This window comes from Buteo buteo, chromosome 12 (genome assembly GCF_964188355.1).
Source record: "Buteo buteo chromosome 12, bButBut1.hap1.1, whole genome shotgun sequence".
NCBI classification, from domain to species: Eukaryota; Metazoa; Chordata; class Aves; order Accipitriformes; family Accipitridae; genus Buteo; species Buteo buteo.
Genome location: NC_134182.1, coordinates 25,057,189 through 25,075,982, shown reverse-complemented (window position 1 = coordinate 25,075,982; position 18,794 = coordinate 25,057,189). Strand labels below are relative to the sequence as shown.

At 38.0% G+C, this 18,794-nt stretch overlaps 1 protein-coding gene across 6 annotated transcripts in view; it reads right to left on the bottom strand.

Annotated features, from left to right (window-relative positions):
• Window positions 1-18,794, bottom strand: part of FEZ2 (fasciculation and elongation protein zeta 2) — a 49,793-nt gene that overhangs the window by 11,878 nt on the left and 19,121 nt on the right. For 3 of the 6 annotated variants that reach the window (XR_012652510.1, XM_075043080.1, XM_075043081.1), the window contains 2 exons: window positions 17,138-17,203; window positions 6,596-10,644 (listed from right to left, as the gene is read on the bottom strand). Coding sequence is in view for 2 of the 6 variants with exons in the window: in XM_075043080.1 (XP_074899181.1) it covers window positions 10,628-10,644; window positions 17,138-17,203 (83 nt within the window). In the remaining 4 variants the exon portion in view is untranslated. Of the gene's footprint in view, window positions 1-6,595; window positions 10,645-17,137; window positions 17,204-18,794 lie in introns of those variants that run through there. The other 3 variants (XR_012652509.1, XR_012652508.1, XM_075043084.1) reach the window with 3 other exon arrangements.

Below are 18,794 nucleotides of genomic sequence, written 5' to 3'. Positions count from 1 at the left end.
ACTGTCAGAAAATGAGACACAAAATGCCCTGTTCCCTGAGGGGTTGCATTGTGGGAAAACATTGGAGGTGGAAGGCTGCTGTATGGAGTCATAGAATCATAGAATCATTTAGGTTGGAAAAGACCTTCAACATCATTGAGTCCAACCATCATCCATGCCCACTAAACCATGTCCTGAAGTACCCCGTCTATTCGCTTTTTGAAGTCCTATAGGACAAGTCACAGAAACTGCTAAAGGAGAAGATGAATCTTGTCAGACAATGGGACTCATTTCCAAAACAACCTCACAGATACCTGAGCCAAAGAGTGTGGCACTGAGGGGGTATATCACATTCCCTATCATGTACCAGCCTCCAGGAAAATCAAACGATACAGTGGACTGTTAAAGTCTACATTGAGAGCAATGGGGGGTGGAACCCTCAAACATTGGGATACACATTTAGCAAAAGCCACCTGGTTAGTCAACACCAGAGGATTTGCCAATCAGTGTGGCCCTGCCCAGTCAGAACTTTTATGTACTGTAGAAGGGGATAAAGTCCCTGTAGTGTACATAAAAAATATGTTAGGGAAAACAGTCTGGGTTACTCCTGCCTCACACAAAGGCAGACCCATTCATGGGATTGCTTTTGCTCAAGGATCTGGGTGCACGTGGTGCGTGATGCAAAAGGATGGGGAAGTCTTATGTGTGCCTCAAGAGGATTTGATTTTAGGTGAGAATAGCCAATGAATTAAATTGTATGATGTTAGTTGGTATATAGCCCTGCCACTCTGTGTTATCATTACTATAATTGTTAATATGCTATATCCATAGTATTACGGTAAGAATCACTTAGATCAAGCAAGAATGAACTTTGATAAAACTGAGCGAAGCGCAGTAGTGATGGAACCAGAACTGTCTTCAGCATGCAACAATCCAACATCGCACACCATCCTCCTGCTGCGCCCTATGTCACCTGCTCACCGTACTGCACTGAAGCCCAATCCTGCTCTGCTGACTTCACAGACTTCACACCATCCCCCCTTCCCAGAAAGACTGGTATGAGAGATGAAGGCTGAAGTCAGGGACTAAACGAACTCAATGAAGGTTTTATAGAGATGGCCCATAGTGTAAGGGAATGCTTTCTCTGTGTGTGTGTGTGTATATATCTATCTATATCTGTCTCAAAGGACAGAAAAGGTGATGGTGATTGGTTAGGATGCACTGGAAAGTATGGGACCTGGGCATAACGTAAATGGTGTAGAATAAGTGGTGGATACTGTCCTGAATTCAGCTGGGGTAGAGTTAATTGTCTTCCTAGTAGATGGTACAGTGCTATGTCTTGGATTCAGTATGAGAAGAATGTTGATAACACACTGATGTTTTCAGTTGTTGCCAAGTAATGTTTAGTCTAAAGTCAAGGATTTTTCAGCTTCTCATGCCCAGCCAGCAAGAAGGCTGGAGGGGCACAAGAAGTTGGGAGGGGACACAGCCAGGGCAGCTGACCCAAACTGGCCAACGGAATATTCCATACCATGGGACATAATGTCCAGTATATAAACTGGGGGGAGTTGGCCTGGGGGGGGCAGTTTGCTGCTCAGGAACTAACCAGGCATTGGTCAGTGAGTGGTGATCAATTGCATTGTGCATCACTTGTTTTGTATATTCCATTTCTTTTATTATTGTTGTCATTTTATTATTGTAATTATTAGTTTCCTCCTTTCTGTTCTGTTAAACTGTTCTTATCTCAGCCCATGAATTTTACCTTTTTTTTCCAATTGTCTCCCCCATCCCACTGGGTGGGGGGGGATAAGCAAGCAGCTGCGTGGTGCTTAGTTGCTGGCTGGGGTTTAACCACAAAAGCATCACACTGCAGTGACCCCATCACACTGCAGTGATGGATTGTTTAGATAACCTTAGGCACTGGAAACCCAGGCCTAAAGGTGGAAAACCCTCGGATTGTTGTAGGAATTAAATATATACTCATTGGGAAGCATTAAAAAGAGATTACATACCTCACACTCAGTATTTAATCCCCCAAAGAATGAACTCCCATACATACTACTGTATGATAAGGTATTCAGAGCTCCTCCCCTGGGCCAGCTTTTGTAGCTAAGCAAATTATCATGTTGTAATAAACTTTGTAAAACATGTTTTTCATTAATAATGAATAAGAATACATAAAGGCTTTCCTGTGTTTGCCATATCGCCTTCACAGAGTGATCTAGTGTGAATAGTTTATCTTTGGACTTCATCTTGAAATGTAATATTCGAACTGAAAGAGGATGCTTCAAAGGTGACTGATTGCTGCCATCCTGTGGCAGGCACATGTATTTCAGACTGACACTTGCCAGAGAGAAAACACTCCTTTAAAAGGTGTCATTTTAGAAAGAACTCTTATATCTCATATTATTCTTAAATGCCACAGAAAGCAAGCTAGACGTCTGTAAATGGCAGTCTTCAGATCTTAGAAAGCCATGGGCCATTACAGCGATTCTAGCAGAAATGACTCTCCTAAGCAGAAAGTAAGGACCAGATGAGAAGAGGCTCATGTCCCTTTTTAAATTGAAAGATATTGCAGTATTCAGCGGTCTAACTCCAGAAAGGGCGGTAACCCTAACCCAGCTCTAACCATATCAGACTGCCAGTTCCAGAATGCACATAAATACAAGGATCTCCCTGTTTCTGATGGTTAACTCTGCTGGTCTCCTCAATTGGAAAAGCCATCAGATGGCTCAAATAACGTAAGCCCACAACGCAATAACACTGTTCCTAACACTGAATCTAAAGGGTGGGGATATAAATAAATCAGTAGATGACCAACGGGCTGTTGCTTTCCGAGAATCTATTTCTCACATCTTGTCCCCAGTTTCAGTCTTTTGGGGGAGAAATGCAGTTCACTACAACATGGCTGTGAGACCCAGGCAGCTGGGAGCACGTGTGAGAACTTGCAGACTGACAGCAACGTGCTTTTTAACTCCAGATGAGCTGGAGACTCCAGACAGAGAAACTGAAGGTTTAAGAGATCCCAGCCTGAACAAAACTTGAACCCTGTGAAACAGTACAGTGATCACACAATCCTGGAGAAGCTACAGTTTGCAGAAAAGACCAGAACGGTTGAGTGTGGCACTTAAATCTCACCCTTGGCCAAGGCTAAACATACGGAACTGAGACACCGGACCTGACTGGAAGGCAGAGAAGCAGAGAGTCTTCAAGACACCTGAGACTCTGCAGGCCCTGACAAATATGGCCACACCTGAGACCCAGATTTCTAGAACTGTTTTCTTGTTAGAGAACCAAAGACTTCACAGGGACTGAAAACTAGCTGGTATCCTATGCAAGGCTGCTGTGTCCTACAGCAGGCTGTGCTGCGTCCTTGGAACGGGCCCTCGGACAGAGTGGACCCCAGGAGACTTTGCACCTAGTCACCCACATTCTCCTCTAGCAAGACACTCTCCACACTCACGTGCCCCTTACAGGCAAAATCGCATCCAGTGAGGGCAGAGTCTCTTCCACCCTGCAGATACCAGGTTCTGTGAGGGTCCAAGTCCAATTCACAGCAGAGTAAATATCACTTACCTCCTGCTACCTTCACCTGTGCTGCCCAAGACCTCAGTAGAACAGGTGTTCGGCTAGATTGTTAAACCTAAAGGACAGGTAGACACTAGGAAAGTTGGTATGATGTGCATCATCTCTGAACTGTGAAGTCTGCGCAAAGATGATGAGAAGCCATTACAGACCACAGCAGGACTGTGCCCCACAGATCCACATGCAGCCCAGCCTTGTTTTCCCCTTAGCACATAATGACTGAGCAGGCAGAAAAAACATGGAGGTCCCTCTATTGCCAGCTGAGAACTAGACCATAACAGCCTCCACAAACAAACCAACTTACACCAACACAGAAAAAATGGGAGCTTCAGTCTCCCACACACTCTCCGAGGCATGCACTGACAATCTCCTCTTTCACCCAGACCTGCTCCTTCTCAACAGCCCCTTCCCTTCTTCTGGGCTTAGTACTCAATAGCTTGCAGCAGCCAGCCCGCATTTCTGCCCATCAGCCTCACACCCACTGCGTCAGCAGCTGCCTCTGGCTCTGATTGCTTCTCTGTATTAGCAGCCCACCACAGCCAGCCAGCCCTGCAACTCCTTGTTTGCCCTCAGTGTTGTCAGCACCCCCAACACATACTTGCTCAGTTTCTGAGATGCTTCTTCTTACTCAGACACAACTTCCCCAACACCCAGCTCCCTCCTGAATTTCCCCTCTTCAGAGATAACGAGTCTTAACTACTTACATTCCATGGGATATTTCAAAGGGAGAAGGGGGCTTACAGCTGCTAATATAAATGAAGAGCCACTAGGCTGGGAAAGGGGAAAAAGAAAAAACATTGGAGTAGCAGGGGGAGGATAGTCAGTCCATCATGTTCCTCTTACTGAGGCAGGGAGCAAGGGTTGCCACAAAGAGCCTCAGGCTAGCAGAAGCAGGTCTGCGAGGGAGCACACACAAGGGAAGGTGCGGGAAGGGCCACATAAAAAGGAACATGGGCAGAGGCAGGGAAAGTTGGCCACTGTGGGACTCAGCCCTGCCCAGGAAACACGGGCTGATGAGCGGTACAGGCCAGAAGGAAGCAACAAAGACCTTCCAGTTGGTCCTGCTGGTTCATGTCCTGAGTCAGTAAGTCACTGCTGTCGGTAAATACTAAGTATATCTGGTCTTACCCTCTGAGGTCTATCCATCCACAGCTGATCTCCACCTGCTCCTGAGCTCTTTCATACTGGCAAAAAACACAGCTGTCTACTGACCTTCCAACACTTTGTGTTGTCTAGACTCTGCCATTGCTTTCAGCTGTGAGAAGGGGATTATTTCCCTGTTCCAGGGAATAAAGTTTCTACAAGAGAATGCTAAAGGTATGGATTGCATGGTACATTCTCATCTCCTGTTCCTGGTATTGCTCTAATGACTGAAACGTGCTTGTGAATTGTTTCGGGATAATACTAATGGAAAGTCCATTGAAATCCATTCTGTGTTCTTCAGACACTTGTTTATTTAAATAGGCTTTTCAAAACTCAGATTTGCTTTGAAAAAAATTCTGGCTACATACGTAAACTTTGTTCTGGGAGCCATTTGTAACAGTGCAGAATTGTCTGTAGGCAGCCAACAGAGCTGTTGATCAACACTTGAAAAGAAAATGTCACTATCAGTTTATGTCAAAGGCTACATGACAAAGAATGACCATTAAGTTTGCTAACCCAGACATGCATGATTAGATACAGGGCTCTTAAAATTACACTGAAAACTACAGGATTTTACTTGATTTTTACTCCAAATTTCAACACTTGCTGTTCTAGGCCAGCAAAGTCATACTTCAACTTCTTAAAAGTCAGTTCAGAGCAGTACAGAAATTTATGAGGCACTGGAAAAGCAATGTCTACAGAAGCGGGAAAAAAAAAAGACATCCCTGTCTATCCTTCATGGCTGAAATGTCATAGAGAAATCTTAAGGATAGCAAAAGCTCTGTCCTACTGAAGCTGTCACCACTGCAGTGGTTCTGCAAGACCCTCCTTCCATACCAAGTGCTTATGCAGCACAGCTCACTCTTGTGCTGTTCGGTGTAACAGGCAACTGTAGTGCCATGTTGGGCTCCAATGTCTGGAATGTTCACAGGGGAATGGCCCACTGCACCGAATGCAAAATGAAGCCTTCTAGGGCTCAATCTTTTACAATCTCAGATATGCATTTAGAGGAAGCAATCATTCAATTTTAGGCAAACACTCAGTGGTTCTGGTGACAATGAGGTTTAGATCAGGCCAATATGACTGTTCCCTCCATGCATCAATGACAGATGCAGGTACAAGAAGCAGCTCTCTACTCAACTATTTTCATGCTATTGCTAGCAAACATCATCAACTTCTTCTGGAAATGAAAGTGACAGAGGTTCTGCATTAACCTTTTTCAAATTTATCTCAAGGACAATTTCTATCCTTCAGGTTGGAAAGAGGTGAATGCAGGTAATGCTGCAGAGATTTTTTTTCACAATGAAATAACTGTAAGGTGTTTTGAGGGACTTCCATGCTCATTTAGGAATCTCCCAACCCCAGATTCCAAAACATGCAGATTAACGGTATGATCTATAGAGGGCTTACTTTGCACGATTAGTTTTCCTGTGAAGGCAATACAAGCAGAAGGAGAAACATTCCTGGGAGTAGTCAATGATTTGTCTAAAGATAAAAATTAACTGACATTTTAACAGCAATGCTAACATTACACTCAAAAGACTTCCTGTACACCAGCCTGCTTGAGTTGGGCAATGGAATATTCCTGAAGGCCAAAAACGCAGTCAGTGGGAAAATCTGGATTGTTTTCTCTGAACTGGTCAGTCCCCTGAACACCATCAAGCCACAGAACTGTGCAGGATTGTGTATCAACAGAAACATGTAGGATCAGAACTTGCTTTCCATAGTTTTGAAAAAACTGGGGCATTCTCCAAACATTTTCCTGCTCAAGAAAATCCAAACACTTCACCTTCTTTGCTGAGTTTTTCATCCCATTGTATTCAGCCTAAGTTATAACATGTTGTTTCCAAGAAGCATGTACTTGAATTCATAAATTTGCATGCAATGCTACAGAAAATTAGAATTAATATTTATTACATAAAGTTAACATAAAACCCAAACACAATGACAGGTTGGAAAATGAACAACAAAATTATGAGCTCTATTTAAATTAGCATTCAGTGCAAAGAGAGGCTTTTATCCAACTTTTGCAGATTATGAAGAAGAGAAAACCAAAACACAGCGACAAAACTCAGTAACTAGTTCTCCCAGTTCATACAGTTTCTTCAACAATTATTGTTAGGACTGGATACTGATCAGCTAATGCAGAGAGAGACATCACTGATCAATACATTCAAATAAAAAGGCAAGAAGTCCTGTATTAGGTCCTGATCAAAAGAACATGAGCAAAGGAATAAGACACCTCATTTCACCAGCTAGGACAAAGCACTTAAAAAATGAAAGCATTCCTTCTAATTCTTCAGTGATAAGAAACTCTGCAAGGAAGGTATCTAGCACTTCTCCATCATTAGATGGGCCCTAAAAGCCCTCCTAGCACTCACTGCTACCTGCAAAATTGTAGACATCTTGGAAAGAAATTGTACTATCTTAGCATTGGAACAGGTAGACTTCCTGTATGACAGAGTTTCTTTCTAGGCTTAAAAATAAACACTGCTATGCCTCCAAGAGAAGCAGAACACTAAATTCACTCAACATGACTCAAGATCCATTTTGTTCTGAGATTTCATTTTTTACTGGATGACAGAGTTTTTATGGTTTCTGGAGTGACTTTATATCCAGGGATAACTTGGAGGTTCAGGAGAAGTTTTAAAAATTAGGATTGATATCTGAATCAGAACATAGTTCCAAACCCACATGGATTCTGTTACTGTTACAATACAGCCCCAGCACCCAAAAGAAAGATACACTTTGCAGAATGAGACATGTCAGTAAGGTCAGGCTTGAGTGCATCAGAGCTGAGAACGCTTCATTGTAAAGCTTTGGTTCTAGGCCCTTGCCATCTGTATTGGTAGTTGCCGTTTTAAGTGGGGCAAGCTGCTGATCTCCACTGCCCATTGCTGCCGTAGCTGGAGAAGCAGGCTTCCTGCTACACAGGCTCCGAACCATCTACAACTTCAGGAGCTGAAACCTGTATCTTAAATTGTCCCCTTGGAAATAAGGAGGCAGCTGCTGTAAATGATGCTGCACAGAGATACACACTTGATTACCAACACTGTTGCCAAGCACACAAAGTGCCATTTCTGGGCTAGCTGCAGTTTCCAAGTGACATGCACACAGAAGAATACCAAGGTAATCCAGTCTGGAAGCAACAGTGATATGAACTGCTGCAATAAAACCACCACTCCGAGTTAAAGGCTACAATTACCTGGCACAGTCAACAGCAGATGTTCTTTATCACCAATTATCTACACCAGCTGAGAGTCCAGCTAAATCATTATCCTTCACCAGAAGGGAACCAACATAGTTTTCAAGTTTCTTTCCTTAACCAAGAAAATACAATTCTAGGACTCTTTACTATCTCTAACATACTGTCCAGACATTTCCTGACTCAAAATTTGACTCTAGCCAGCAAGTGAATAAGCTTATATCAAATGAAATAGCTGAAACCCAGAAAAAGGGTTTGATTAAAAAAAAAAAAAAGAAAAAAGCTATTAAAGCAAGTGATACAAATAACCTAACTTGAAGTAACTTAAAATTCAATTATTTTAAAGAGACTTTGCTTCCCAGACTCTTCATATTAAAAATGGAACAGATTTTGGTAAAAATGTATTTTTACCAAATCTCTTCTAGGGTATTTGTCAGCAACTGTTCTTGGGTGGCCATTTACAGCTATCACAAGCTAAAACTAAAAAGAATAATGAAATCCTGCTCCCTGAAAGAATGCAAGACTCAATAATGCATCTGGAAAAAGAAGGCATAATAGAGAATATGAAGTACATAGAACTCAGCAGAAAAGCAGATTTGCATGGTTCTTTTTATTCAAATCTTTTGAGATCTATTTTTTTTATGTACATATATAGGTATATATAACACTTGCCACCTTTGGCAGCTGTTTTTTAATGCCAGAATACTACATACAAGGTAAACAGGTACTTTTCATAATGAAGTGCTTAGCTCACTAAAGCTGTTTCTGGTCTTTAGTGTTGGGTTTTCTTTCAAGTTTTACTGCCTTTAGTATTTTGTGACTAAGTCATCCAAGATTTGCTACAACTAACAACACAAACTTTGTCAGAAGGTTGTTTTTCATGTTGTTTTTTTTTTTTTTTTTAATAAATTCTTCCTTTAAATTTTCTTCTTTTTTGTTCCATCTTGTCACCTCAAGCCTCTAGAGTAGGTTGAAACATCTCTGAATAGATCTCATTTGGAGACATGGTGTGTTTCACACAATGTGTATCTTTTTTAAAAAACATGAAGCAAAGCAGGGTCATCCCATTTGCCAATTTCCAAACATCAATAGTCAACACCAAGCATTTCTACAGAAAAAGCATGCCATAGTAAGTTCGTAACACATCAGCTAAAGAAATAAATGGCAGCTTCCTTGTTAAAAGAAAGCACAAATGAAGTAGAATAAAGCAACAAAAAAACCCTTCCTCACCTATGACACACTTATGCAGAGGATCAATTTACTCCTGAGCAAGCTGTCAAGTATCCATTGGTGGTCTAGTGGGGGAGAGGAGGGACGAAAGAATTTTAAGCTGAAAACTTTATCAACTGAAAAAGGCACAAAAGTAAAAAATATTGAGGCCTTTCAAAAAAAAAAGAACTATTTTCAAACTAAATGTGTTTTACTGATCAAATGACAATGATAAAATTGAGTCTTAAAGAAGTGACAAGGTATTCAGGAGCAAATTTCTCTTCAACTAACAAAAAGACTGAAGACTTGAAATGGAAAAAAATGGTTGAAGAAAAGACATGTTTATCTCTTTAGAACCTATCTTCCAGTGCCTTCACATATACAGTATATAAATCTGGGTGTAGAATCAATAGGAACTCATCCTAGATAATAGTTCCTTTATTTTTATTAAGTACTTCTTATATTTCAATCTCATCTTTAAGACTGGCAAAATTATTTGTGACAAGTATTTAATGTTGAGATTATGGGGTACATTTCTTTTACAGGATTTTTAAAATACATTCTCATCTGTTTGAATGCAGATACATCATCACAGACGAGACAGTGCATACAATTTACAAGAGAGATTTGTAGTAAAATTTAGAGATGCACAACAATGAACGTCTCAATATAATACTAACTTGGAACCCAGGTGCAAGTTTTTCAAACTGTACATGTATTTTTAAAAAGATATAGCCTTTAAAAATGTTTATATATTGAAGCATTTTCATTAAGCTCAAACACTTATTAAAACCAGTAAAATTATAGCAGCAATATGGGAGAATATCTAAGCCACCTGAACATTAATAATTAAAATAAAACCAAATATGAAATATTACATTACTTAGATGTTTGTGTTAAATAAAAGGGATAGGTAACACAGCAATTACTTACGCCAAACCATCAAAGAATCTGGATTTGTTCACTGTATGACTGATACTGTTGTATAGTTCAAAGTTACCATTTTAAAAGAAGTGTCAAATGCTGACTTCCACCAACATTGTTCTGGAGTGTTTCCTGGAGAACTCGAATCTTACAGTCCAAGCCCGACTATGATCCTTTTTGCATCTTTGCTCTAGGAACTAAGGATGCTTTTAAATATGTATTCCTTAAAACTAGGCTTATTTTATTTACACTATTCAAAGTTTACTTTTCCTTCCAACAACAAAATGTGCAGGAGGATTTACTACATGCTATACAATGTAAAAATAGACTTTAAAAAGCCAGAACAATGTGAGTAAAACTGTACACTGTTTGTTCCCTGCTCCAGTTCATTGCACTATTAAGTTAAAACGGATGAGTTGTCATGCCCAGAAGACTTACTGTAGGATCAGAAAATCCACGCACACACAGAGGAGGTAAATGCATACTGATTTAGGTATAGTGCCAAATGAAAAAATACTATGAGTTATATCCATGGAAAGCTTCTCATCACGGAGCATGGCTAATTCTGAAAGACAGCCCTCTTCATGTAGGACACAGAACTGCAAAAGAACCACAAATACGTCTTGATAAATATCAATGAAGTTAGTCTGTATAAAAATGTATTGTATATACTAAAATACTTAAATGTTGACTTCTATCCTATTAGTAACATGGTAAAATCTAGAAATCAGTTGAAAACGACAAGATATCCTCTTCTCAAAAGATAACTAAGTGACACAACCCACTATCTTTAACTAATATTATCCAGAAATGAGTTAACTAAAGGTCATGTCTTAAACAGTGCTTTTTGAGGTGTTCTATTAGAAAACAGAACATTAAATAAAAGGCGACTCATGCAGTTATATTTTAAAAATAGGCACTGACAATTTGAGATTCTAACTCTACTTTCTAATTCTGGTGCGTGTAGTTGAATCACACAGTGGGAAGATAAGACATGTCCTTCACGTGTTTCTCATTCCTGTTTCACATGTAAGACACAAACCTCAGAGCAATCCAGCTTTCAAACCAATGCTAGCACAACACAAAAGCAAATAAAGAAGTCAGGTGTAACAATTAAACAAAAACTTCAAAGGCAACAAAATAAATGTTCTTTTTCTGACATATTTGCATAATTTAAAAATGGAACAATGTGTAAATTCTTGCTTTATTAAAACAAATGCTGGGGTTTTTTAAGCCTTTATTGGAAGCTTGGAAGATCAGATACGAAGAAGCAAAGCATGCCTGAAGATGGAAAATGATTCTGCTTTCATGACATCTACATTCAGAAAAAAGCCTAAAAGAAAATACTAGACATATTTAATGCATTTTACTCAGCAGTAATGTATAGCATATTATTTTTAGCACTGTATTTTTATGTCACAATTACTGTTTAAGGACAATTGGAAAAGAACACAAGGCTTAGCAATAAATACATCTTAGAACAGTTTACTGTAAGGATACCTCTGTTTTCAATGGCATTTATTTCAGCTATAAATACATAGTTATCTATTGTTATATGTAATAGTTTTGAGAATGTCACAATTATTTACGCTTACATGTGTTCTCGAATTAAGGAAAAAAAATTAACCTTGCAGGGGTACAGAGAATGATTTATTCAGTTTGTGTATCATACTGGTAGTATGTTATGTTCAAAAATTATCCCTGTACATGAAGTTAAATTTTTGAATTCTTTGAAAACTGAAAGTAAAACATAATAATCTTGAAATAATGTCCCTAGATGTGATACCAGACAACCTATCCCTGATATGTTGATTCTGTGTATATCTACAGGCTAACATTTCATATGTATCATTGATTTGTTCCGTAAGTAGCTAAATTAAGGAATCCTTGCTTCCAGCAGATTTCCTCAGATATTTCTCCTTACCATCATAACAATAAAACTAGGTAATTCCCCTTCCCACAACACCTTCCTCAGCTTCTACTTTAAATTTGCTATGAACTCCATCCCAGCAGGTCCTCCCCATATTGTTCCTCTGTCCTTATGCCTCCAAACTGGTAGAAGGTATTCTAAGTGCATTCACCGGTACATGAATCCATAAAAGCAATCTGGCCAACTGGATGTTGGCTTTTCAAAGCAAATAGCCTTTAGCTCAATAGAAATAGTGGTTTCAGTCCTTCTCCTACCTAGATGCAGTTACCTACAGTATTTGTGAACTGCAGTTATACCCACAACCCTTCTTTCTGTCTTGTGGGGCTGAAATTGGCAATTATTATTTGTGAGGCTGAAGAGACAGACAACACGACCATACAGAGGCATTTTCTTTAGAAAGCAATCTAAACTGGCATACTGCAAGGATTACAGATGCTACTGCTTGTTGCATTATTGTACTTGGAAAATAAATCACAATGCAGAAAGTCATTACATTATACATGCAAGAAGAGAGACTGAAAGCTTTTGTTAAAAAAAATTCAATGGGTATAGTCAATAAAAACATGCTTTCATCTAAGGATATGGTATCTATTCTTGTTGCGACACCTAAAAACAATGCAACTACAAGATATGAGAAAAATATCTCCATCCATGCTCCCTGCTTTACAGCTGAACTTGTGCACAAGAAACTTTGCTGCCTACTTGCTTGTGTAGGTTTTTCAATGGAAACACAATGTTTTCAAAGCACATTATATTTGTTAAACTATCCAAAAAGATCAGTAGAAAGATGAACACAAACAGCACTTAAATACAGTGAGTTTACTAAGCTGCTACCCTCAGTCTGAAAGTGTACCAAGATCAAGAATTTCAGTGTTGGCTTGATATTTCTTTCCCTGTCAGCAAGTGCATTCCCCCACTCTCTTCCAAAATCTCAGTTTCTACTTCATGACCCCTAGTGAAAAATTCTAATAAAAATATTAATATGTTAAAATATATTCAGAAAAATGTAAGCACAATTGCAAATGCTTATAAATTTCATGTTACCATCTATTTTCACTCTAAACCTATAAAATATAATAGGAATCATACACTGGTGGGGAAGAACTACGATTTACTTGCAAAGTAAATCACTAAGTCCCTTACTAACTTTAGGACAGAAATGTTCACTGAAAAGTAAAAAGAAACAGAACCACATAAAAGGAAAAAAATCCCTTTGAAAATAATTAAGGTTGCATCAAGAGTAACACGAACAAGAGAAGGTAAGTTACCGCATTGCACAAGACTCTACATAGAATACATACATAGTCTGGCTTTGGGATACATACCTCTGAGGAGGTACTCCCTATGGAATAGATCCAGGGGAGAGCTAACTCATCACTGGAAAGAGGGACTTATGAGGACAAAATGATGATATTTTTAACATTTTGGGGGACACAGGGAATGGCCAAAATTGGGAAAAGAGGATGCTTTAAAAAACAAACACCAGAAATAATTTCAGAACTAATAATCCTATTCAGAAATGCTTATGGAGAGGATTGTGGTTTTTTTTTTTTTTTCCTAACATGAAATGCACTGAGTTGCATTGGCCTTTTTCACTTCTCTATTATACTGGATTTGCATATCCCATGTTCTAAGGATTTTCACTTCCAGCACTTCAGAAGCATTAGCTGGTTATGAAAAAAAAGTGCAGGAACGATCTATGGTAACACAGAAGGTCAACAGCAGATCTGGTGGCAGAACTCTCCTTCAAGTTCCAGTCCCATGCTCCAGCTCTTGCCCAAATTGCATTGCCAAAACAAACTCACTCAATCATTATTAAATGAAGATATCAAGTATTAGACAACACACACAGAGGGAGTCTGTATGTGTCTTCCTACATGATCCAGATTTAGTCTTTCACAAATTTCAGAATTATTTTGGCATTTAGTTCAAGATATTCAAGATGGTGACACTTCTACAAAACACTATGAAATTCAGAGAAAATATAAACTTATTTCACTGTCTTTTTATCAGAACACCAGTGAATTTGGCAAGATTTCTTGTTAAATCAACACTTACTGCTCAATCTTATGGTTCCATTAACCTTTCCAGGTTCACAGCATTATTCTTTTATTTGTCCCATTATGTTATGCCAACAATACAATGGGAATTGTTAGAATCACTTTTTTCCTGATATTTTTCCTTCAGCTCTTGCTTCTAAACAATCTAAGTAACTTTTCAACAGTAACCAACAATATCTGGGCAAGTTTATTACTAATTCTGTGGACAGCCATAACACCCACATAAGATGGTATGTTCTAATTTTTTAAAATACCATAGAATAAAAAGACAGTGCTGCTTTAAAAAAAAATAAAATCATTAAGAACTGCTAAGATTTTTTTTTCTTTGCTCTGTAAAATGGAATATAGAGCTAGAAAGAAGGTTTCACCTAGTGCTGACAAATGCCACACTAACCAGATTTTCCATAAAGCTACACATACCCTATTGTCACATATTTACTGCCTGTTTTTCTGTTGTAAGATTGGAAAATGATCCTCAAAGAAACAAGTTAACAGATTTTAACAGAACAAAGTATCCTTGGTGATATAATTCACATATTTCAAAATTTCATTTCTTGATTAAAGCTTAATAAAAGGAAATGGAATCCATTCAGTGTAAGACAATAGCTAGATCATAGAGTAAAAAAAAAATGTAAAATGAATACAATTACCACTGTAACATAAGGATGATTATTACTGGGTCCAGAACTTGTTATCCTCCTGCTTCTTCTAGAAAACAAATTCAAACCCCTAAATCCTCATAATAATTTCACCTTGCCAAGACCTTTTTAGTCTTTCCAGTGAAGAGAGCAGACTCTTCAAAAAGTAGGTCACTCCTTTTGAAATTCAAGGAGTAGGTTGGAATTTCAGGTACAAAAGCTGAGCTGAAAGTTGCTTTAAGTGATTGTATAGAATCATCTAATCTCCCTTTAACAAGCTTTAAAAATAATTTCCAGACAATAGAGAGGTGGCTGGGAGTATTTTGTACCATGTATGAAGTCTCACTGAGGCCTCAGGCCAAAAGTTTAGTGGCAGAAAAACAGAAATAGATTCCAACTTCAGAAACAATTGGAAGACTTTGCCTGTTCCACAGGATAAATCTACACTACAATGTAACACTGTCAGCTGAGCTGTAAGTACTTAAGGTAATCTAAACACAGCGATATGAAGCTTAGATAAGGCTACAATGAAAGGAAGAGTAATATTCTGTGCTCACTAGCTTGTATGACTTCTTGCCATTGTGCCAACAGACCCACAGAAGATCAAGAAAGGCTTAGTTCTGTTCAGTAATAAAATGGTAGCTGAGGGAAAAAAATCACCTTTTCCTTTCAGTACAAGTGATATGAGTGATTACTCTTCATACTCCCATAATTTGTGTTCTACAATTCAGAGACAACAGTGCTTGTGTATGATGACCTGTTTGATCCAACAGTTAATGTGAGTATGATGATTTTGTAATTGTTGCATCTAGCTAGTAGAACATCCCTGGTGATTTTAAACTCATGAGCATGCAGAGGCAGAGGTAGGAGGGAACCTCAGTTTCAAGCTTCCTAGATCAGCCTGTCATATGTTCAGCTAATCTACTTTTAGAAGCCTCCTCTGCAGAAGTTTTCTCCATTTCCCTAGGTGGCCAGTTTCTTCTCAGCATCCTAGTAATCTGAAAGCTTTACTGGATAGCTAAGTCTAAAAATAAGAGCAGACACTGTAAAGAACACTATTCATTTCAATCAGTTTCTACCAGATGTATAATGATGAAGAGTAAATAGCTATAATTATTGGCAACAGTTCATCCTCTTGGGTCAAAGATTCTGCTTAACAAAAAAAGTCTAGTGCTACCACCATTAAGAAAACCTTGATCTTGAGCCTAAATGGCTCTCAGCTCAATCAAATTCATCTGTCTAATTTAAGAAGGATTTTCAGAAAGGGTAAGTAAACAATGGAGAAATCAAAGGAATCAACTGAAAGGATCGCTGCATTCTTACTGTATGTGGTAGTTCTGCAATACTACACAAAACTTAGAAATGAGCCTTTTCCAACAGGAAGTCTATCGGAGCTTCTAGAATACTGCACAGCTCTCTTTTCAGATTTTCTGAAGCAACAGCACACTAAATTTCATCCACAATTTTAACCTGAAAGTACTTTTGAATCTCTGCAAAATGAGAGTGATTAGAAGTCTGTGTAAGAAATACAAAAACCTTTAAAAATCACATGGACGGACTTAAGTCAAATGACTGTATTTGAAAAAATAGTGAGACTTGGAAAGCGTGATACCAAAAGAAGAGAAAAACTTGGCAGCGTATGAACATGAAACAGAACAAAATATATATTTGGATGGCAAATAAAAAGGCATCCATCATCCTTTTGTATTCCCAAGATCTGAACAAATGGGTGTTTGATGCATATGCTAAACTTTAACCACTAAGATGACGGTACCATTTATATGCCAAGAATGAAGTAAGAACATAAGCATTAGTAAGATCTAGGCAAAAAATGAAGTCAGAAGAAAAACATCTGAAAGTAATTTAACAACCTGGAAACTACCTGGAACAACTCCTTAAAGCTAAAGCAAGCAGTGATCTTCAGCATCTGACATTCTAGTAATATAATCAATGTATAAGACTGGAAAATAAATGACTCGTACACAAACCTTTTAAATAAAATGTGAAGAAGGTATAACAAGTAAATGTAAAGTAAATAATTTTTACTATTGATCAGAAGGTTAACACTTAAAATGAAGCTATAAGCACTTCATCTAGCAAATGCATTATTACCATAGGCAGTTTGAATTCTGATTCTGAAAAACCTGTACAACACAAGTTTTTAACTATACCCACTTAACTTTGTAAGCCATGCTGCTCTGCTCCGGTCGATGTCCTTCACCTATTTGAATATACACCACAAACTTTGCTGTATTATACTATTACAAACAAAATAAACATGTTTTATTTATGAACTATATGCTCAGAAACCTTGGACAAAATAGAATTGCATATAAATGAGAGTTGTGTTTGATAGAAGGGCAACATAATTCATGAATGCTGTAGGACTACTCTTTTCAAATACACATTGTAGTACATTAAGTTAATTTAGAATACAAAAAGCCCTGCTAAGACACATACTCACCCTTTAAAATATAGTCTGTTAACAAGCTTGGCACTTTCTCGCTATCCTCTTTCATGGCATGCAGGACTGAAGTATGAAAAAAAATATTCAGATATTTAGTCATAAATTAAAGACAACATTCTCAAAAGAAATCCTGTGGAGCCGTTTCAATTACTCATAGGGATATAACTACCAGATTAGGAAGAAAACTCTTAAATGGCATATGAGAACATAAAACAAGACACATCATAACTCCACCCTTCACTTGTATAATTCTCACTGAACTCCACAGTAGATGGATGCAAGAGACCCATTTTACTAATTATGACAGTAAAATGTCATCAGTCATAACAAAAAAAGCACGTATTCCCTATAAAATAATCTCTCAAAAATAAAGTCACCATATCCAAAACTAAAATGTGCTAACAGCTACTGGAGGGTTGGGAATCTTAGGTCAAAAAAGTATGCTCCATTACTTAATTTATTTCCCTGATCTTCAACTCGAATCATGGAATAATGACACTTTTCTGGAGAAAACCTGCTGTGAATGATCTGATGAAAATGTTGGTGGTTTTCTTCCCCTGAAATGGTGAACATTAGCAGCTGTAGCTTAGAAAATCTTAAATACATGACTGAATTTGGCATTAACTTTGAATAATGCCAAAATGTCATTTTTGTTACTTGTATCAAGTCAAAATTGTCCATCCTTGCATATTTCTGAAGAGGGAAAAACATTTAGACTAGCTAAACTTGACACATGTAAGCTTGTCTCCTACTCCATAAACAAAACCAACAACAATCCTTTATGAAGTGCTCTGGAAATGACTTAAAGAATCAAAAGTACAGAATTATACTGAATAGCAGCAGTATTTAATAAACTCCAAATTCCTCACATTGAGACTCTAAACTAACAAGTGTTTTATTTCAATTTTTGTGTTGAAGTAAAACATTAGTGTTCATAACTATGGAATAATACACAGCTTTGAAAGAAAAAACAACCAACGAACCCCAAACACCTGCTTTACTGTCTGCCTTAACAGCAGAGAGAGTGAGTCAGAAATATGCAATTGAGTCACAGGATCAAGGTCCAACCAGCCCACAGAAGGCAATACTGTTAATACTCTTTACACTGCATTTGTACAAGACATTTTGTTAATAAACTGTCAAACTACACAAAATGTTTTCAGGAGGCTTTAACCTCTCTCTGCTTAATATTGAATTTTTGAGAATATTTTCAAGTGAAATTTAAATATGGCAAGAGGATAAATTTCTCTGCAGGAGTAAATATAAAATGAAATATGCATTTGTCACAGAGTAAGTATAAATTACCAGCTAAGGGTGCCTACTGAAGAAAAATAAAGGGAATTTAATTCCTGCTTAAACATTTCATTTACTTGAGAATTTGTAAAATACTTCTATTCTCTTTCCAGGAAACAATCAATGAATCTTTTACCATCCCTCAGCCACCTGAGGAATCACAGACCCGTGCTGCTGGAAAGCACCTTAAGACGTAGTTAGATCCAAAACCCTGCACTGAGATCTGATCAAATACATTGACACACTGTACCATCTATTTTTGAACTATAAACCTATAAACCTCAAATGAAGGAAATGCCATTGACTCCCAGAGATGCTCTGCTGTATTTCATCACCTTAATTTTTTTTTTAAAAATACCAC